Source organism: Leptonotus elevatus, chromosome 5 (assembly GCF_054856555.1).
Source record: "Leptonotus elevatus isolate MCC_2025b chromosome 5, RoL_Lele_1.0, whole genome shotgun sequence".
Lineage (NCBI taxonomy): Eukaryota > Metazoa > Chordata > Actinopteri > Syngnathiformes > Syngnathidae > Leptonotus > Leptonotus elevatus.
Genome location: NC_141243.1, coordinates 4,168,845 through 4,191,803, shown reverse-complemented (window position 1 = coordinate 4,191,803; position 22,959 = coordinate 4,168,845). Strand labels below are relative to the sequence as shown.

At 39.0% G+C, this 22,959-nt stretch overlaps 1 protein-coding gene across 1 annotated transcript in view; it reads right to left on the bottom strand.

Annotated features, from left to right (window-relative positions):
* Positions 1–3,056: 3,056 nt before the first annotated feature.
* tmem8b (transmembrane protein 8B) overlaps positions 3,057–22,959 on the bottom strand; it is a 42,031-nt gene continuing 22,128 nt past the window's right edge. Inside the window, exons 7-13 of the mRNA XM_086076777.1 lie at positions 21,627–21,723; positions 21,416–21,539; positions 18,082–18,224; positions 14,956–15,134; positions 13,847–13,993; positions 9,600–9,716; positions 3,057–6,160 (exon numbers count right to left, since the gene is read on the bottom strand). Coding sequence (XP_085932903.1) covers positions 5,825–6,160; positions 9,600–9,716; positions 13,847–13,993; positions 14,956–15,134; positions 18,082–18,224; positions 21,416–21,539; positions 21,627–21,723 — 1,143 coding nt within the window. The 3' untranslated portion in view covers positions 3,057–5,824. The remainder of the gene's footprint in view (positions 6,161–9,599; positions 9,717–13,846; positions 13,994–14,955; positions 15,135–18,081; positions 18,225–21,415; positions 21,540–21,626; positions 21,724–22,959) is intronic.

Below are 22,959 nucleotides of genomic sequence, written 5' to 3'. Positions count from 1 at the left end.
TTTTTTTTTCACTAGTGTTGGCGTTTTAAAGTAGGGTTTTAAGAGGGTTAGAGTTTCAAAGTATGGTTTTAAACTAGGGCAAGGGTTTCTAAGTAGGGTTTTAAATTAGTCTTAGGGTTTAAACTCGGGTTGGGGTTTCAAAGTAGGGTTTCAAATAAGAGTTAGGGTTTTTAATTAGGGTTTCAAGATTAGGGGGCTATGGTTTCAAAGTAGGGTTGAAACCAGGGTTGGGGTTTTAAGGTAGGGTTTCACACTAGGGCAACAGTTTCAAATTTGGGATATTAATCTTGGGTTAGGGTTTCAAAGCAGGGTTTTAAAATAGGGTTAGCGTTACAAAGTAGAATTTAATACTAGGGTTAGGGTTTTAAAAAGTACGGCTTCAAATTGGGGTTTGGACGTTGTAACTTTTTTTTTTGTATCGTGATGGGAAAATGAAAATGAAGCTTCATGAAGCACTTGCAATTGGTGCTCTTGGTTTAAAGAGAATTAAGCAGTGGAAATTGATAACATTTCCACTGCATGTTTAAACAAAGACTGCCATCTAGAAGAGTCGCAAGTGCTTCATGAAACTTCATTTCCCCATCACTACTTATCTATGGCCCATCTTGGCCCATTTTTCCTATTTAAAAATCTAATTTAAAATGAACAACATTTAGCTGGGTTTGAAGTGGATATTTGGATTTTGAAGTTGCGCTGGATTTGATGCCTTTGTGGACGCTTCATTAGGTAAAAAAATAAAAATAATCAAAGATTGTACTTTTTGCATCCAGTATTGGCAGTGGATTGCAACGAGGTGTCGCACTCACTTGCAATATGCAAAAATGTTTCAGGCTGATGCGGTTCTGATGTTGAAGGTCGCAGCGTGTCAGAGGAATAGTAATCCCGTAAAATCAGATTAGCGCCATCAAGATGCCATGAATACAAAGAAGACATTGGCCTGTCATTTCACGCACGGTGGAAGGACGATTTTTCAAATGTCCGTACAAAAAAAAAAAAAAAGTCCTTGTGGTGGTGCCGCTACTCACAGCGGCGGGCCTTTTATGCTCGCCAAGGACGTCACTCTGATACTCCCAAGATGAGCTTTTCTCATTTTTGAAGCGATGCGCCATCCTTGGATGTCTTTGTTAGTTTCTTCTAGGCTACGTCAATGTGTTTTTCGTTTTGTTTTTCTGAAGAGATGAAGCCAGACTGTTTGAATGTACAGGTTGTTCTCTTGTACCTTGTTATAGTCCTAAATGTAATAAAGGCAGGTACGTCGGACCAAAAGCTTGTGGCAGTGCTTTGCTTATACTTGTGCAGCTTCTTTCGTGCGGATTTTCATTTTGTAGAGTACAACCTAAGGATGTTAAATAGCTCCCGGTGACCTCATTGAAATACATATTTATGTGATGAATGTACACAGCTGTGTCGATTTTGGTAAAAAAAAAAAAAAGAGGGACTTTGCTTCTGCCTTGGAAATAGAATGCACAGACCTTGAATAACAAACAGTTTATTGCATTTTACTGCACTCAATTGGCTCTTGCTCTGCTTTATTGGACCGCGGTGTGCCTGCAACTTTATAACATCCACCGGATCCGAAGAACCTTCAGCACAATGAGGCTGCGGAATGCAACTCGGAAAGGCCAACTCAAAGCCAGATGCACATCTTCCAAGGAGATGCTCTGTTTCTGCTGCTGTTTTGCATACAACGCACTCAGTCACGTCATAACCAAGAGCGGCCAAGATAATTTCCCTCGCAAATGAGATGATCACAAATGAGATGATCACAATAAAAGGGATTGAACTCCACTAAGGGGGCAAAAGAGATGTGTCGGACTGGATGGTTACAAATACTTTGGAATTCTACTGGCAAATATTGAATGAGGCCAATTGAAAGTCCCTGGTGAACTTCTACTGGTTTTTTAATCTTTAATGCTCACGAAACTAACAGTAACTACCAAACTACTGTAAATCCTCAGATGAACTACGGTGTTCCCTCTCTTGACGTGATGTGTGAATTTCCATGAAGTAGAGATCGTTAAAAAAATAAGTATTTTATTTTGGGGCGCGAGTTACAGTACGCTAGTTGGGTTGCCTTTAAGGCCTTTTCTAAAGGGTTCATGGCTTTAAATAATACGTTTTAAAATATATGTTTGTCATAAAAAAATTTTTTTACAAATAGTTTGGATGAATTACAAATTTTATTTATGTTTAAAAGAAAAGTATTATCGTTAAACGTACTTCCTGTTCCGTTGCGCATTTCCCGTTTCCGTCGATGTACTTCCGGTTTTGGGACGAAGGAACGTGATCGTCTCACCGGGCGGGCAGCATGGAAATGCGATCCACTGCCATCCACATTAAATTATCAGGCAGGAATGTCCTAAGTTTCATTTTATTATACTTTATACATATGAGTGTGAATATCAATGCTTATTTTCGTCTAAATGTGGTTCTAAACAATTTGATGCACTTTCGTTTGCAATGGCGCTATGATGCGATTGACTTAATATAAATAAATCCGCGATTAAGTGAATCCGCGAAGAAGCGGGAGAGGGACCACTGTATTTTAATGGCAGATTGAAACACGGTTGTCAAAACAATCCCTATTTTTTATTCTGCTTTAGCTGCCAAGTAGGCGCAAAACCGCAATTGCATTATCGCACTAATAAACATTGATAACCTTGTCAATCAAAAGTTAGCATTGTCACATTTGTGTGAAGACTTTGACGCGTGCCTCTCATTAAATTGTGCAGGTAGTAAATTCACAGCAACAACTTAAAATAGCGGGAACGCTCGTAAATATTTTTGTCATTCTCCCCAGAGGAAAGAAACTTGTCATCATTTCCTCCCGCAAAAAAAAAGAAAAAGTTTCACTTCTAATAAAGCAAAGAGCAAATCGACATGCGGCTTTTTTACGAGCAGAGAGCAGCGACGAATTATTCATCGCCTGCTTTCTTCCTGCGAGGTTGCTGTTGACAGCGGCGTCTCATCTCGCGCTCGCCGGCTTCCATTAAGAGCCACCGATTGCAAAGGCGACGGCTCGGCCGCCTTCGGAAAAGCACAAGTGAGAGCCAAAGGCAAAGAAAGAAAACATTTATTGTTTATGAATGTGGTGTCACGCAGGTCCTGTCGGGGGAGAGAAGAGAAAGAGGAGGAGGAGGAGGAGGAGGAGGATGAGGAGCGGTCTTGATTTGAGGTCTGCAGTGATCCGTCTCGCTCTCCTCCCGACAGGCAGCTGCACTTTGGATTTGTTCCTCCGGAGAACAATCAGCACATTCGTTTCAAAGCGATACATTGCCGTTGCAAAAGACACGCCAACATTCCACATGACAACTAGGTTTTTTTTGTTTTTTTTACATTTGTGATACCCGCTGTAAGGTAAGAAAAATGTACATGACATTGTTGTGTCTCAGTGCAAAAGATACAGTAGAATTAAAAAAAAAAAAACGGGAAAAAGACAGTGCCCTTGAGAAATCAGAAAATGTCTTCACTCAAGTTCAGTGGTTTTCAAAGTGTGAGGTTTAAGAACGAACAGATTTTAATTTTTTTTTAACTGCAATATAACTCAAATTTTTAGTTATGAGAGACAAGTCAGTGTGGGAAGAAAATTTTAAAAACAAGAACACTTTGTGGGGTTAAGCTCACCATGATTTGTTTAAAAAATTTAGAATTTCAACTTTTTTGCAATGAGTTTTAAACTGGTTGATATGAAAGTGGTATGTAATTTTTTTTTTTTTACAATTTCTTAATCACATTGACTTTTTAAACTGGTTGAAATTTAATTCCATAGAATTTATTAATATGAATTGAATTCGGACAATGCGTCTTATCGTGTGCAAAGATTCTCTTGACTTGAAATTTCTTAAATTTGTAGTTAGTTTCTACTCTGTCATTTACATTAGATTTGATAGATAAAGTACTACTCGAAAATATTCCATCTGAAATTTCTTAATTTCTTTCCAGTTAGTTTTTAAACTGCTGTTCAAATTACATTCAATGGTCAGATAAATGAATTTTTGTGAATTCAGATGCATTATGTTAAAAAAAATGTAATTAATTATTTTTTTGTAAATGCAGATAAATTGTATTTGAAAAAAAATCTATAGATTTAAATTTTCTCAATTTCTTTACAGTTACTTTTTTACAGTGTCATTAAATTTATTGGATAGATTAATTATGTGTCACAATGATATATTTAAAATAATCCTTGCTTTAATTTTCTTAAATTTTGGTGGAAAAAATCTGCCTTGTCTCTTTGTATGACAGCAATTTCTTTGCAATTTAACAAGTCAAATTGGATAAAAAATAAAGCTTAAAGGTAATAGATGAATTCTGTCAGACTCACTGAGTAATATTTTGCTATTTCTTAATGGCTTGTAGCAAGTTAAATGCGAATTTCTCCCTTGTTGGGGACCTTTTGGAGAATATTATATGAGGTTGTGACTGGAGTAGCCTTTACTTGGGAAAACCTGGAAGGGAAATGTAACCAGCCCATTTCAATAAATAACCAACAGAAGCGGTTGTACAGTCACCGTCAGTTAGCAGCCTTGACTTTGAATGCATATTCACAAACAAGCGCGTGTGCCAGTACGGCACACGCTCATATTTCATTAGAACGACTTACACTATACACACAGCAGGAGTACTTGCACTTGTTTCCATGGTTACTTCCAAAAGTGCGAAAACGTGAAGCCCCCGCGAAGCAATCACGCAAGAGCTGTGGACAAAAACCACCCCCGGTGCACCGAGCATCTTGCCCAGTAATACAAATTTAATTTAGAGTAAATAAATACGAAAAAAGCTTGAATGTGTTTTTGTTGGTTGTATGTTGGTTTTTCCTTCCATGTACAGCACTTTGTATGCATCGGTGGTTGTTGAGTTGAGTCTATGCTCCGATGGGGTGTATGCCACGGAGGAGGCGGGACTTCCGACTTTTCACACATACGCTTTGTTTCCGGTTCCGGTTTGCGACGTGTGGGCCACGTCCCAGTACTTGCGCTTCCGCCTTTGTGCCCCTCGGTTTCGCGTTCCCGTCGACGGGTGCGAGTGTGTAGTGGGCCTGTCTCAGTTGTCCGAAGCATTTCAGAGAGCTGAGACGCCCTGTTGTTGATGTGTGAAACCCGGAAGTACGTGGCATCTACTCTATTACATTTGGACAGACTATCGCCCCTACTAACATGGCCGACATGTCTGTCCATACAATGCTTTTGATGGGGAAGTTGCCCCTGCTAACATGGCTGACATGTCTGTCCATACAATGCTTTTGAGGGGAAAGTTGCCTCTACTAACATGGCCGTCATGTCTGTCCATACATTGCTTTTGATGGGAAAGTTGCCCCTACCAACATGGCCGACATGTTTGTCCATACATTGCTTTTGATGGGAAAGTTGCCTCTACTAACATGGCCAACTTGTCTGTCCATACATTGCTTTTGATGGGAAAGTTGCCCCCTACCAACATGGCCGCCACATTGATGCGCTTTTTCGCCTTCTCTAGGCTACTGTAAAGCCTGTTTATCTATGACACGGTTCCGTTCCACCGTGTAACGTCTGAGGTTTGTGGTTCTTGACCCGCTCAATGTGTAAAGTGCCTTCAGGTAACTTCCGTTGTGAATTGGCGCTATAGAAATAAAAAGGAGTCGTGCGGCGTTGCGTCGCTTCACGGGGGCCACCGATGGTAACCATGACAACAAGAAAACGATCAAAACCAACCACGGGTCATTATCCGCATAAAAGTATTTACATCTGTTCTTCAAGTTCTGTGGCTTATTTCCCGTGTGTGAACGTCCCAAGTCAAAGAAGGCCATTAATGAAGTGTCACTAAGGTAGAAGAGCGCCAGAGTTCATCAGCTGGTGCAGATGCTGTTTATGGAGATGATGGCCGGGTCCACCAGGCCCAGTTCCTCGTGCTCGTTGACGCACAGCTGATAGCCGCAGCCTCGCCTGCGCTTGAGCGGCGTCACCTTGGCGTCGGGTTTGGCGCGGGGCGGCAGGAGGAAGCCCACGCTGCCGGCGATCAGCATGTGCCAGATGCTGTGGATGTAGAAGTAGTTCTCCTCCGTCTCCACGAAGGCGTAAAGGGCCACGGCGGACGTGGCGATGGCCGTGCCGGGGAAGAGGAAGAACGCCCAGCGCTTCCAGGTGGGCGGGTAGCATTGCCGCCGGCGGATGGTGCGCACCGTCTGACGGGCCCACAAAAAAAAAAAGAAAACTAGTTTAAGTGAAGCCAAGTGAAAAGAAGTCCGCTGTGTTTTTCTGTCTATTCTATTTATTAATTAATTTTTGGGAAAGCTCGTTTAGTTTGGGGAATTCGAAATGTTGCCGGTGACAGATTTCAACGCTAACTGCAAAGGCGGCAACGTTCGGTGCCCGACACTTGACTGATGCAATTCGCTTGTGTGTGCGAACGTGAACAATGTGCGGTGTTGAAATGAAAGGCGCGCTTGTTGAAAACGCTCCAAACGGAGGAATGCGGCAAATGGAGAGAAGAGACTGAACGCAGTCATAATCGCAGTGCTTTTACACGGCAACATTAGCGTTCAATTGCGGCTATCATGACCCGTCGGTCGGCGTGTGTTTTATTGCCGCGCCGACACCCGAGACGATCCGTCAGCGCTTTAATCAGCGCGGACGAAACGCGCGCATTCTGTTGTGATCTGCTGATCTCATCACTGCGGATCACACATTTGCATACGCGCGTCGGTTGACAAAAGCGTTCAAAAGCAGTTGCGGACCAACACACACACGGCTGCACAAACACGCCCTATCATATATATTTTCCATTTTAATTTAGTTTTTGTATTTAATGTTTGAATTATATTTTTGTATCCTTTTTTATTTTCACTTTTATTTATTTATTTTTTAATTTAGGCAGTTTTGGTCCTCAATCCGGCCCATGGGAATAGAACACATTTTAACTCATTCACTGCCATTGACGACTATATACGTCAGAAATTCATTTGAACTATTTCGATTAGTTTACCATTTTTTCCACTTTTGTTAACAGGAGTATGAAAACCTAGAATTTGTTTTATTGTAAATTTAGAACAGATATACAATTTGTGATTAATCGTGAGTTAACTAGTGAAGTCATGCGATTAATTACGATTATAAATTTTAATCGTCTGACGCCCCTAATTTTAAATAATCTTTTCTTTTTTTTAATTCATTGGGTGCCATTGATGACTATTTCTATTAGTTTAATATTTTTTCCACTGTTGTTAACAAGAGTATGAAAACCTAGATTTTTGTGAAAGCTAAAAGATGCCAAGTTTCAGGACTAAAGTAATCCTACTTAATTTTTTTTTTTTAAATGCTGCGCCATCTCAGTACAGTGAAGAATACTGCGCTGTGAAAATGAGATATAAATAATTGAGATAAATGGATATAGTTTCAGGACCGATACCGATTATTAGTTAAGGACGCCGATAACTAATATTTGGAGCAGATATCTATTTTCACTAAAAGGGAAATTATTGGCATCAAATAAAAAAAAAATACTAATTCAAGCTTCTTCTTTTTTTTTGAATTTTCAAGCATATGTTTATTGAACAACTTTTAGGGTTTGTAAAATATTGGAGTTAAAAAAAAAGTTAAACTAATAGAAATAGTTCAAATGAATTTTTGACATCTGTAGCCGTCAATGACAATGAATTAATTAAAAAGAAAAGAAGAAAACATTATAAAAAATTTGGGGCGTCAGGCGATTACATTTTGTAATCATAATTAATCACATGACTTCATTAGTTAACTCACAATTAATCACAAATTGTATATCTGTTCTAAATGTACAATAAAAAACAATTCTAGGTTTTCCTACTCTTGTTTACAAAAGAGGGGAAAAAATGTTAAACCAATAGAAATAGTTAAAATGATTTTTTGACGTCTATAGCCGTCAATGGCAGTGAATGAGTTAATTGGTCCGACTTAACAAATTTTTTTTTTTACTTTTTTTTTTTACAAAATCGTCTCGCGGGCCGGATTTAACCCCCTTGTGGGCCTAATCTGGCCCGGGGGCCGTCTGTTTGACACCACTCCTTTAAACGTATATACTTGTATTTTTGTGGCTCAAGCATTTAGAGATGTGCATGAGTGACGATATGATTGTTGTCGTTTTCTTCCTTCCCTGGTACAAAAGCGATTTAAACGTCTGTCGGAACCTCCCCGCTCATCAACACATCGTTTTCCAGACGAAAGCCGCACGCTCGTGTTCTTTTCTCACAACCCGGCCTGTAATTTTTTTGGGATGTTCTCAGTGCAGAGAGCACATAAGGTCTGAGAGAAGAAAAGTCAGTTAAAGTACAAGATGACTTGTAATGGAAGTGTAAGCCATGACTAATACCCACACAGGCTGCAGAACTTTTTTTAAAAGCCCTTCAGTGATAATGTGAAAATAGCTTCATTGGTCCGAAGGGCACGCTTCATGTGAGCCTAAGTGACGGATTACACCTACAAGCAGGAGCAACTGGAGAGCCCGCTGCAGTCAAACACGCCCCCGACAGCATTAGCTTCATCGCTTGCATCCCAATGTTACGTCGGTGCGGTCTGACGAGGCTTTCAAGTTACGGGAAATTTCCTTGGGGAGTTGACTGCAACTTACCATTTATTTTCTTTAACTTATTTGATATATTTAAATGATTATTTATTATTACAAAATTGAAGGTTGGCTCTTAATATGGAACTTCAATATATTTTAGCTTTAGCATAATCATTAAAACTGCTTTTCTACTCTCGTTAAGTGAAAAAAAACAAAATATTCATATTTACATTTTAAGAATGAGTATGTTGTTAATTTTTTTTTAGGGGAGTCAAAATTAGTGCATTCATTTTGAGGTAATTTAAAGCTCCTTTAATGGCACAATTTTTTTTAACGTCCAATTAATGCCCGCCCCTTACTTGGAAAGCCTAATAAATTTAATAAGAATGCAGATATTTGTGGAGACTGGGGTCAAGTTGTATTTAAAAATTTGAAAAATGTGCAGAATTTCACAAGTTATTTCATGTTAAAGAGGAGATAGCTCTTAATATGAAAAGAACAAATGCAAGGAGCTGTCACCAATGTCTTAAAAAAAAATGCAATTACGCCATCTAGTGGCAGAAAATTACCAACACAAATCAATATGACACTTGTTTTTTACAGTACATCTTTTTAAATAATACATTTTTAATTTGATTAATTTCACGTTCATATTTCTATGAGTTTAATATTTTTTCCACTTTTATGTTAACAAGAGTATGAAAACTTTAGTATTTTATTGTACATTTAGAACAGATAGAAAATTTGCGATTAATCATGAGTTAACTATTGAAGTCATGCGATTAATTACGATTACAAATTTTAATCGCCTGACACCCCTAATTATAATATATTTATATATATATATATATATTATTATTTATTTAATTCTTAAATATAATACCCCTCCATTAAATTATCCTTAAATAATTCTCATAATTTCTGACAATGTGCAATATTTCCAAAATACTCCATCTTAAATTCCCATCAAAATTTAGCAGAAACTTTGCTCGGGTATGCGATACATCTCAAATACCAGCAAGGGCAGTTGCTCAGTAAAAAAATAAAAAATAAAAAGTCTAGTGGAGAGTAAATATTTGACTTACCCATGCCACTGCCATGATTCCCAGAGCAAACAAGCTGGGTCCCAGCAGGTTCCACAGACCGTGACGGTCCAGCTGCAAAGCCATGGACAGGGACATGGCCCCTAGCAAATACAGCACCTTGAGGGGAGGAGGGGGGGGGGAGGGGGGGAGTAAAACCAGCACCACATGCATCAATGTCGAGTCGCTCTTAATGCAACCAGAGAATCGAAGGCTTCTCCTTTTTCAGTGTAAAATCGGATGTGCTAAAGAGACATGCGGTAGAATAGATGACATCTTGTCTGCAGCCATTTGGTACCACACTTAAAAAATATATATTTTTTAAATCCACTGGGTCCAAATGATTGTCACAATTGCGATTTAAAATATGATTATTTTTTTTCAAGGTCTTCTTTTTTCTTTTTCTTTTTTACAAACATGCAATATATTCATCTGTATATCAGATCGATTATACATAAATGTTTTGATCTTAGGTTAGTCTTATGCTAAAATAAAGAAACACATGAACCAGGATTTAATATGAAAGATAGATTTGTTAACTTAATAAACAACTTCACAAAATGCTACCGTAAGAAGTGTGGCGTAAATGCATTATTGTTGTAATCTGACTTGTGTTTTACTGACTTGTAAACAAATCTGTTCATTGTTATCACATAGCAAGCGGAAGTTAGCATGCCGCCATAACCCAAGCGCGGATTTTTAAAAAAGTATTTAAATTTGTTATTACTGTATGCTTTTCTCAAGTATAATTTTATAAAGTGCTATTTTTTTGCTTCCAAAAACATATAAAAATGTTCTATTTTAAATATTTAATATATATTTTAATGTATTAAAATATATTTAATATTTTTTCCTTCATTCCCAAAAACATATTTCTATGTTTTTTTCATTAATTTTTTTATGCTAAAGCATGCAGAAGGCTTTGACCTGAAGAGATCGCTTAAAGCAATGGTAGTTATTACAAAAAACGGCCAGCAGGTGGGAGCAGAGTATAAGAGATCAGCCAGGGGTCATGTTGAAAAAAGCTCTTTCCCCCACTGTTTTAAACAGATTTGTGATTAATGATGACATTTAGCTATATTCTAATGCTAATTGCTGCAAAACGGAAACAGATAGAAATATACTTTTTTTCTGATGAAAGAAGAGACTCTAATCTTTCTTTTGGTAGGTTCCATGTTTTTATAGCAATAGAACACAATATTCTGTAGACCTTGCAAAATCAGTCAAAATCAAGTAAAACAGCCAGGAGCGAGGGGGGTTGCTTCAGTGAAAATAGCTGCGAGTGAGTTAAAATACATAACAACATGACATTCATAAATTAATAAATTACAGGTAATGGCATTTTCATTCAGTTCAATGGGGAAAGATGATTTGCGATACGAGTGTTTTTATTTATTTATTATAGTTGTATTGTTTTGTATAGCATTATGTTACGAGCATGGCCACGGAAAAGATTAAACTCCTATCTCAAGACTGAAGGCAGGGGGCTGTGCAACTAACCAATACATGAGATGAGCCTTCACAACAACGAAAACAACGCACAAAAAGGAAGGACGTGAAGTAAGGTCTATAAATAACCAGCTTAAGTTTTCTTTCTTTTTTTTGTCAAACTCACAATTTGACACAAAGCCACAAGCATGTAAGGGAAAGATAAAGTGCGAGTGGAGGAGGAGGAGGGTGGGGGTAATCGATAAGATATGCCACACACGCCCGGCGTCTGCGTTGAGTCTGCTGGAGGAACGTGAGGAGACTTTTTTTTTTTTTCAAGCAGGGAAGGGATGACCCGCCCGCAGGAGAACACGACTAATTGGAATAGACGAGGGGAGGGGGGGGGGGGGGGGGAAGAGGAGGAGGGGGGGGGGGGGTTGTTGGCGAGCAGCAGCAGTCATCAGTCATGCCGCACAGCTGGGTCACACGGCAGCGGCGGCCCAACACGCACGTACCGCGCGTGTACTGTATTCAAGCACGGACGCGTGACCGCTCGCTGGCAGGCCGGGCGCTTTAATGAATCATTATCTGTCACCGTGATGGACGAGCTTGTGAGGATTCAAGTGGGAGGATTATTTTTATCTGTCATTTGCGCTCGCGCAGTCACCTGCGCGGGGAAAGACAACAACAGCGCGCGCGCGCGCGCACGCTCCCTTTGTGGCGATTAGCATGTGTTTGATCAAGCCGCGTCGCGCGTCAGGTCAATTACAGTCTCGCGCTCGGGAAAGTGCAGACGTCTGCCAAAGTTTTTACTTGGACTCGGCCGATGCGGATGTTTGGAGACCGATGACAATTCGGATATTGTCGTTACTCGTTGCAAAGCAAAGAAATGTCACTTAACAGGTTCAAACCATCCGAGAAATATGAAGAGCACGGAAAGGCCTGTCGGTACTTGCTAAAAAGTGCCCCAACATCTTAGATAAGAGGGAGAGGGGGAAAAAAAGACAAGGCTTGAACCCAAGGGGAGCACAGTAGAAGCTTGGAAAAAAAACTTGCACATGCAGGACCATTTAGCACATTAAGCATTTTATGAAAAATTGGTGATCGGCTGTAAAGTCTGAATTAGCCCGATCATCAATGATGTCATTGACCATGAAACACGACATATAACAATATATATATATAACAAATAATAAATAAATATAGATAATAATATAATATATTAATAAAAACAATGTATATGTTATATTATTATATTATATATATTATAATATAGATAATAATATAATATAATAAATAAATATAGATAATAATACAATATAATAATGAATATAAAATATAGCTGAATAATATAAAAACAATAAAAAAAATATATAACATGACATGTTATATTTCATGTTTACCAGCATTTTTGGAAGATCGTCCCCCCACCCCCCACACCCCTATTCCCCGCGAATGGCGGTGGTCAACTCGAGAGAAAATATATATTTTTTATTCTTCACATCGAATCGGTTATCATTTTAGTGTAAAGCGTCCTAATTGCTAAGCATAACGTCTCATTGCCGTGGATCAGTTGAACCTAAGATGTCAAAACTACTAAACATTAATTCTAAAAAAAAAATATTTAAAATATTTTTGGGGTCTTTGGCGCTCGTGCCAGTTGGCTACCTGCTTAAAGCTGGCAATAGCTTTTCAAATATCTTAAAGCCATGGATGATGCAACAAATAAAATAAGCATTTTCTACTCATTCACTGGCAGACATTTTAAAGCACTTTGACATTTTCAAGACCCGCAGCTTATTGTGTTCAATGATTATATGTACGCTAAAATCTACCAAATTCAAAGTTCGATTTTGTCGGGTTCTGTTCCACAATGAGCAGTCGAAAAAAGCTCGGTTGCACAAAATGCAGCCGTTTCTCCCAGTGGACTCACAAACTGCTGATCTCATGTCAAACATGGGCCATCGGTGCCATCTAGTGGTGGTTGTGCATCAGTAAAGTTTGAAATTGACAGTAGGGCAGCATTAGACTCTCTCCCACCCATCCTCGGTGAAAAAAACATAATTGTCAAGCACGCTTATCAATGGCAGTGAATGAGCAGGCGGAAATTAAAATGGAGGAGGAAAAATTGTAGTCAATAGAGGACACAACTTCAAAAAGACACAGTTCAACATAGACATGGAGTCTTCTGGTGTAATATTGGAGTCATGCTGCTTGAAGGCACGTTAACCTTGAATCAGTGAAGATTAACGGCTCCCTCGAGGTCGCTACAAAGTCCTTGTGTGAAATTTTAATTATATATTTACAAATAATCAGCCGCTCTCAGGTCTCTCTAAACTCAACACACAAAGGCGCGCTTGCACTTGCCAGTCCTGACGCGCATTTGATTAGAGTCTACGGACTGCAGCGCTCAGCAAAAAAGGAAAACTCTGGAGGACAGCAGATGTTCGTACCCCCGCCTTCCCGTCGGTCCCCCGCCCCCTTTCTTGTCTCATTTACGGACACACAGACAGAGAGACTTCGCACGCGAGCGCGCGCCATCCCGGCTCGCGGCGGGACCACGGTGACCCGCGGAGAAGCCGCACCTGTTAGTGTTTGTTCAGCGCGTAATGTCAACAAGCCGACAATCACAAAAGGCCAACGTATTGATCTTTGTATTTACCAGACACAAATAAACAGTTTGACTTATTACTGCTTAGCAGCCACTTATTTGCCTTTGCTTTAAAGTTCATCGGACCTCGGCGCTAAAAGAATAAAGTAGAATCTCAGTCAACCGAATTTGGCGAAGGTAGAAAAAACGATTTTGAGATGCGAACGTGTACCTGCTTAATGATGGACTTGAGCCTGGCCATGGCGATGACCGTCACCCACACTGACATGAGGGAGCCGAGGAAGTCGCAGAACTGCAGAACGTCGTACTCCATTATGCAAAAGACCACCACGCCCGGCTGGTCGCATGCGTGGTAGAACTGGCGGGAGGAAGACAAAAAAAAAAGGGCAACGTGAGATCGTGATCAACGGGGATTGTATTAACTCATTCACTGCCATTGACGGTTATAAACGTCAAAAAAATCATTTCAACTATTTCTATTAGTTTAACATTGTTTTCTACTTTGTCGACATGAGTATGAAAACCTCGAATATTTTTTATTGTACATTTAGAACAGATATAAAATTTGTGAATAATCGTGAGTTAACTATTGAAGTCATGTGATTAATTACAATTAAACATTTTATTTGCCTGACACCCCTAATTTTTAATAATCATCTCATCAGGCGATTACATTTTTTAATTGCAATTAATCGTATGACTTTACTAGTTAACTCACAATTAATCACACATTTTATCTGTTCTTAATGTACAATATTTTTTGTCTAGGTTTTCATACTCTTGGTAACAAAAGTGGGAAAAAATGAAAGTAACAGAAATAGTTCAAATTAATTTTTGACGTCTATAGCCGTCAATGGCAGTGAATGAGTTAAAAAATGAAACTCATTACAGAAACAATCAATTTTGAACCCCATATCCACCATCTCAACAAATAATTATCAATTATGTGAATGTCCGTGTGACCTGAAATGGGCTGGAGACAAGTCCAGGGTGTGCACCGCCATTCGCCCAAAGTCAACTGAGGTATAGAAAATGGATGGTTGGCTCACCAGACTAACAAGCTCAGTGTCGCATGACTAACATATTTTATCCGTCTTTGTTTTGATATTTTTATTCTATGTCAAGGCAAGCTTCCCTTCAGAGTGTAAAAGACACAAGCCTGATAAATCAGTTCACTTCAAAATGTCAGCTTGGTTGGTGCGCGTTCCTTGTCAGCGCTCTGCCCGACATGTCTTTCCGTCAAACCTTAAGGGTCTTTTGTCCTACGTCGAGACAAGACAGCGCGACAAAAGAGGTGCTTGATTGTCGGTGGTGACTCACGGTGGAGAAGAACATGGTGAAGATGTAGACGGAGGCCTCTAGTAGGTAGTGGCTGCGCACGGCGACGACCACAGGCGGCACGAACATGAGGTTGCTGAGACACAGCAGCAGGGTGGAGAGGAGCTGGAAGCTGTACGAGTAGGCCTCGGAATTGTCCGTGCATCCCCAGCCTTCCCAGCCTGACACACACACGTGCACACACCAGGGATAGGATAGGATCATTTTTTTTATTAGAGTTGGTTCTTATTTTCTTTTTGACTTTTGCTTTTTAAATTCAATTAGTTTCAATTCGTTTTTAGAGCAAATTTGCTCGTTGTTTATTATTTATGGGACTGCTGAGGGACCTGCCTAAAATCAACAGGAAGTGGTCAAAAATCAACAGGAAGTGACCCAGAGGTGACCTGATTTCAACAGGAAGTGGCCAAAAATCACCAGGAAGTGACCTGATTTTAACTACAGGACTACTTCTACTACTACTACTACTACTACTATTACTGATCCAAGTACTACATGCGGCTTTCCACATTGCAAGAGTCAGCAGTCCCATTCAAAATTTCTGTGGAAATTGTTCTACTTATTATTTAAAATGGTCTGTTTTAGTTTTAGTTTTTTTTTTTTAACTAATGGAGTATTTTTCAAGTGCAAGATAAAAAAAAGAAGTAAACTACAATTCTCAAACAAATGACCTTCCCTTCTTCTGCAATGTAGCAAAATTGAAGTAAATACATTTAAAATGAATCACAAAAGCGTATAATAATTTTTAATAACGACGAAAAAAGAGAACATTTTAACTAAAATTATTGTTACTTTTATTTTAAATATTTTTATTCTAGTGTACTGGTATATCAAAAGCAAAACATCCAGACATATGTAAAGGCTTTCATATACACCAGATTTTTTTTTTTTTTTTAACTTTACTTATTTACCAAACCATTAAACAACAAAATATTTAAATTATAATTACTTTTGTTTAGTTTTATAGATGTAAGATGAAGTTTCGGTAAATTTTTATTCATTTTTTCAAGAGCTTTGTTTTTCGTGACAATTTCCCCCCTCCAATTTTAGTTTTCGTTATTTCGTTATTATTTTTCATACACTATAATAACACTGGCAAATACACCACCAGAAGGTTTTTTGGTTCTCAAGTTGGGTGCAAAAGGGACAGAATCAATGCTGGGTTATTTTGTACTCATGTTGGGTAGCTACCAGAAAGAAAGAAAAAGAGCTACCAGGTTATCAATATGGCTGTGGTTAGAAATAAATGAAAGTTGTATTATCAACATTTTCTAATATGTAGACCTCGTATGTAAAAGGGTTATTTAAAAAGTTTCAAAACTAGCTAGCACCTGGGGCTAAGGCCAAACTGTGGCAGGCTAGCTAGCTCCCTAGCAGGTAAACAACCACCCGGCGAGCTAGCTAGCGAGGTAGCGAGGTAGCTAGTGTTAAGTTATTAACATTGTTTTTCAGTTTCAATTTATATTTTAGCCGTTTTGGATTTAGTTATAGCAGTATGGCTCAATGAATAGAATTGTATTCTTATCTGTCTCACTCTCAGAAGAAGGGCAACGGGTTTTTTCCATTTGCTATCTTAAAGGGAGTTTAGTCTAGGACCGGTCTCAGCCGGTCGGAAGAAGGGGGGCACAGGCTGATGTATTGTTTTTCTCTAATCTGATTTGTATTCCTGGGAACTTGCTGAGGGAGGAGACTTTTCGTATTCACCCACTTTTCAATAAATAATGATGTGCCGGAGTAGAGAGACACAATCTGACCAGAACACGGTTTGAGTGTCGTCAGTTTTTGTCATCAGAAGCTTCTGTTTTAATGATACCTTTGCAAAGGGACTTCTTCACCAGAATCTCACCATTCAGTTAATTGAACACGCAAAGAGTAGAATATAAATATTGTCAACTCTAACACTAGCTAGCACCTGGGCCAAACTGTGGCAGGCTCGCTAGCTCCCTAGCAGGTAACAATACACCCGGTGAGCTAGCTAGCTAGAAAGCTAGCTAGCCAGCATTTGGGGCTAAAGCCAAACTGTGGCAGGGTTTTTACTTTCTGGACCTGGATTTGCCACCTCTGCTTGCTGTAGTGACCCCACACAGTTGGAAAGTTGCTCAGAAAATGATCTGCTGGGTGAAAATAATTAACCCAACCTTGGGTAAAAGAAACCCAATCTGCACAAAATCCACAGCTACCCAGCGAGTAGGTTAGGGAAATATCCCAGCATTGCTTTAGTGTGCAGCATCCCTGGTAAATTGAATATCAACTCTTCTTCTCATCAGGTCGTCCTTGTAAACAACACGTCTTTTCTGTGGAGAAATATGCAAAAGAAGGTATTTGGGGAAAGTTGTTTATCCGGCAAAATAGAGCCGCCTGGTGAGATCGCCTCTGCACCACATGAATTGGATCCCGATCAAGAGGCAAATTGGATAAGACAGCGTGAATTAAATATTTGTGAGCACAGTTGAATGGAGAATTTGAGGCCAGGGGCACGAGCTGAGCCGCGTATAAGCAACGACGATGAATTTACCGCCGCTGATAACGCGGCAATCAAAGCGGGATTTTAAGAATAATCCTCAAAGGACAAGCTTTGTTTAGCTTTATAAGCTCATACTTTATTGAAGAGCTGCTCTTAATTAAGCACCTTTTCTATTGTACTTTCTAAATTGCTCGAATCAAAAGATTAACATCAGCCGCTGTATGACCTTAACCGATAAATTTCATCAGCGGATCGTCAAATCAGTTGTGGAAAAAAAAACGTGGCACTTTCCTTCCCTATCTGGCTGCATGGCATATTTTCTGTTAAGAACATAAAATAAAAGTAGTCGATCTATTACCCTGTTGAAACTTGGATATTTAATGAAAAAAAACTTTTGTCACACTCATATTTGGCTAAGTGTTAATTATTGATGAAAAATAATTTGCAATCAGTACAAAACACGTTTGGTAGCTATTGTCTACATGGATGACAAAAAGTGTCTTTCATTTATTCCCTGATGAATATGATAATAAAATCAAAACAAGGCATGATTTGATTTAAATGGAAACACACTTGAAAAAAAAAAGAAAAAAAAGAGTAAACTTTTAATGCAATTCATGTGACGCAAAAATAAATTTGCTCCTTACCTGCTTTGCATTCACATGCGGCAAAAAGGTAGTTGTTGGTGCGAAGCAGCTTGCACTGTCCGTACGTGCCGCAGTCATTGATGCACGGCGTCAAGTAGGCGCGCATGTACACCTCCGCGGTCATGTTGGCGCACGCCTCAAAACTGCAACGTACACAAATATTATGGAGATGGAGATTTTTACCCGCATCAGACGTTTGTTAAGGGGTTTATTATATGTCGTTGCCCTCGGATTCAACTCAGCCAGGGGAAAAAAAAATTGTAAATCAAAAGCTTTGAAGTTGGACAGTCGTCATGGATTTCCAAAGTTAATAAATACTTTAGTGGGACATTAGCATAGCACATAACGGCGTTGGTTTCTAGTTGAATGTCTTCAATTTAGAGTGGTGTCTTGCGATACAAGTTGAATTCATTCTATGACGATGTTCAGAACTCAAATCATTTGCATCTGAAATCATCTTTCCCCACCCCCCCCAAAAATCTTTATGTTTGTACTGTACTAGATTTTATAAGCCTATACGGTTCTCATTATGGGTTAGCATTAGCATTAAGCTAGCAAACTGAAACGCTAAGCTATGTAGCGGTTTTAAATACAAAATGTGTTTTTTCTCCTAGTTTTACATTTTGCTTGATTACAATGCTCAAGGGTATGTTAGCATGCTATGCTAACACAAATAGCTAATGTTTGATGATCAATAAGGACAGCTTAGCTTTAACATTGTTGCGGCTGAATGGCATTTTTATACATACAGTTTATACTGTGCTGTATTTTATGATGATATTTATAATTTTTTTATGTTTTATTTGTTATTTTTGATCAGGCAGTTAGAATGTCACTTGGAATGTAATTTGGGGCCTGAGAGCCATTAGCGGGTTTAGCATAATCAGACTTGTCAAAACAAAAAGAGAATATTTAGAAGGATTCTGAAATACTAATATGACATTTTTCATGTTTTTATTCCACGTTATTTTTTTCATACAGCAATCTCTTTCATCCATAACCTCTCACGCTGTCATATCAGTTTATTTTTATATGCACATGACCCAAAACTGTCTCAAATGGAATTATTTATTTTCAAATTGTACAGACTATAGTTATTTTATGCAGACATCATAACAAACTGCCAACTGGTGACACAAAACAAACCACGAGACAATGGATTCACTTGTAATCATTTTTTAAATACACGGACGAGAAATACATTTGCGCCGACGTTGTCGCTTGACTAATTGCCAGATCGTACAATCAATCACGGCGATTGAAACTGCGGGAGGTAACAAATGTCTCCCTTTGCCTTTTCCCTGAATTCACTTTAAATTGACGCAGCTGCTCGCCCGGTGATTTTTCACGTTTTATCAATCAACTAAATTGGAGTTGGGAGGCAAACCTGTCACTCGCACTACCTCTTTACACGTGAGCCGAATAATTAAGTGCAAGTCAATATGTAAAAATCCCAGATTGCCGTGTGCGTAGTTTTTCATAGCACAGCAAGGCTCACTCGCACCATCTGTTATTCACACTGAATTGCAAATCCCGAGTGAATTGAAAAAAAATAATAAAAAACATCCCTCTACTTCATTCTGTTCGCACTTTTAAGGCCAGACAATGACAAAAACGACTGAGAATTTTTCATGTGTCTAACAGCTCAATAGACACAATTTGCCCTCATTTTCTTTTTCGCTTCCTCAAAATGACTGGAATCATAGAAAAACATGTACGTATTGAAATTCTTTCAAAGCGCGACCTTACATTTGACACTAAAATAGAACCTTGTTCCTTATCCTCAGCTTGCGCCAGAGGCAATGTAAAAAAAAAAAAGTGTCTCAAAAAGAGAGGGAGCGGAAGTCCTGAGTATACTGAATTATTAAACCTGGTAAACAATCTATATTTAGATTAATGTTTGCATGAGCGTGTCTTTTTATTTGTATTTTTTTATTGTCATCCGATAATAGACAACAAATATTGTCTAGTCGTGGTTGCTTGGGAAAATGGAGGACACGCCAAAGAACTGATTACATGCTGTTAAATATTCATGAGCATCAGTCAACGCCTGGTTCCAAACATTTGTAAATAACATTATAGAGGAAGATTGAGAGTTCACAGGTTCTGGGTTCAAATCTTGCCTCCGGCCCTCTTTTTGCACTTTCTTCCGATTTTCTTTCTACTTACGCTGACCTCGCACATTAAAAAAACATTTTAGGTTCATTTGAGGCTGTAAATTCTGGTCCAGCGTTGTGAATGGTTGTGTCTATATTGCTAGTTGACCTTCGCAATTGATCCTTATTTGTTGCTTCTCGTTACAGTTTAGATGAGTTTTATTTTGAATTTAAACTTTCAAAGCAGTATTAAAATTACAGCTGTAAAATATTTGGGTAAAAAAAACAAAAACATTTTTTTTTCCCAATTGAACACATTGTTTTTTTCTTTTTTCTAACAAAATATAGAATATTTGCTACAGAACAAACATGTCTTCTGTTTCAATTATTCTTAGTAAGTCACAATGTCCAGTCACTTGAGAGCTTTCTTTGTCAGCCACTCCTGTTGTCCTTGGGGTTAACTAGTACCTGCTGTCACCATTTTTTTCCAATATTTTTTTAATATATATTGTGCTCTGTTTAAACGTCCACTCACCCTTACTGATGACAGTCAGTGATATCAGTTATTACCTCAACTTTTTAAAACCATGTTCAACTATCAAAACTGTAATCGAACCATCCCTAGTAGACATACAGCTCCAAAGGGCCGTGTTGCATCAAGTTTTTTATAATTTTTCAAACAGTTTCAACTTTTTTTTTAAATATTTATTTTAGGGGTGTCAGGCGATTACAACTTTAAATTGTAATTAATCACAAAACTTCAATAGTTAACTCATGATTAATCACAAATTTTATATCTGTTCTAAATGTACAATAAAATAATTTTTCATACACTTCTTAACATAAAAGTGGGAAAAAAAATTAACTAATAGTAATATGGCTGCATCTTTTAGTCATTGGTACAGTCATTTCATAATAATTCTTAAAATTGAGTTAAAATTAAAGGGGCGGTTAATCGCGCATTAAAAAAAATTGTGCCGTTAAAGGAACTTGAAATAAATGTAATAATTAAAACTAATTTTGACACCCCTAATTTCTTTACAATAATTTTGTACTGTGCAGAAATTTTTTAAGCCATGAAAAAGTACTTAAATTTAACAGACAATCCGCTTTAATGGACGACCAATCCACCTGATTAGTTCGTTAAATCAAATTTCCACTGAACTTTGTTGAGACTGTAAAAAAAATTCTGAAATGAAAGACTCAAAAACAAAAAAAGTATAACCGGTGTTGCTTACCCGTGCTGAGTGGCACATTGAGAGCGCAGACTGAGGTACCATGTTCCGGTCTGAGGGTAAGGAATCCTGAGTTTGGTGATATTAGTGGAGGTGTTCACGGAGAGGAAAAACCCGGCAACAGATTCTACAAAAGAGCAAAACAAAGCACAATTGCAGCAAACTTACGGTACAAACTTTTGAATGCATTGCTGATTTGCTGAGTTGGCCGTACCCGATTCACATTTCAATGATGAGTTGTGCCAAAGGAAGAGCGGCATCCCGTGTGTCAGGCAGCCGTGCACGGTGACATTCTTGCCTTTAAGCGTCGACTGCAACGCACAAGATGAGAAAGCCTCAGTAGAATGGGGGGAAAAACAATCATGGATGTAATATAAAAGATAAAACCAGATCCCGGCCTGTGATGTGAATTTGCCCGGGACTTCCGGTATATGCAACCGTAACGACGACAAGCGGTGCGGGAAAAAAATAACGGCTAGGAAACAGATTCCAATCTACTCGTGCCTTAACTTCGCAGTAAATAAACTTGTTGTGAGTCCAGAGGTGGCAAATTCAGGTCCAGGAAGTAAAAAACCCTGCCACAGTTTGGCTTTAGCCTCAGGTGCTAGCTAGCTAGCTCCCATGGAGCTCGATTAACTGCTAGGGGCTAAAGTCAAACTGTGGCAGGGTATTTACTTTCTGGACCTGAATTTGCCACCTCTGGATGAGTCATTTATTGCCAATCACCTTTTAGTTGGAAAAGAAAATGCAGCATATCGTGTGGTTAAGCGGAGACCGTGTTGATAAATGAAAGGAGCCGGCAGACACTTTGCCAGGTGCTTCCTGGAGTCACCATCTGACTCAATCAAACCCAATTTCAAAACTGGGCCCGTAATGAGTCCCGCACCTCCCTTGGGTTGCACTTGCGCTTCCCTCCCGTAGCAACGAAGGGCAAACTCTGCTCAGAAAGATCAGATTGAATTGCACTTTTCCAACAACTTTTGGTGACGGCAACCTGCAAAAAGTCTTACTGGCTTCAGGGGTCCTCTGTTGTGTAGCGCGCGTGTGTGTGTGATCGTGCCAGATAACGAGGCACTCTGCGTTTATGGCATCTTTGATTTCACGTTTTAAAGAGAATATAAAGCCACACAGAATGAAATTACAGATCAGTAAAAGGACCGCATTGAAAAGGACTTTCTTGGTCTCAAGGACGGCTGCCGTCTGCGTGCCACCAAACTTGTGGCCAGGAAGATGTTGCAGCAAACAAATAAATCACTCAGGAGCCTTGAGACACGAGATACATTGAGATACCTTCAAGTGCGGCAAAATGAGAAAGTCACGTTTGAAGTTGAATGCTTGACAATGTCAAATCTGGAAACAGGGTGTGTGGAAAAAGGGGGGTTCGAGGGGGAATCCACAAGTCCCCTGTCGGTAAAATATTTTGAATAAGCAACAAAATGTAGACATTTTTAAGCGAATTGACTGAAAACGTGCAAAAAGGACATGCGACTTATGCTCGTTTCCATCCGTTCTTCTTTTGCGAATATTGAGAGGAGACTCCGCCGCTG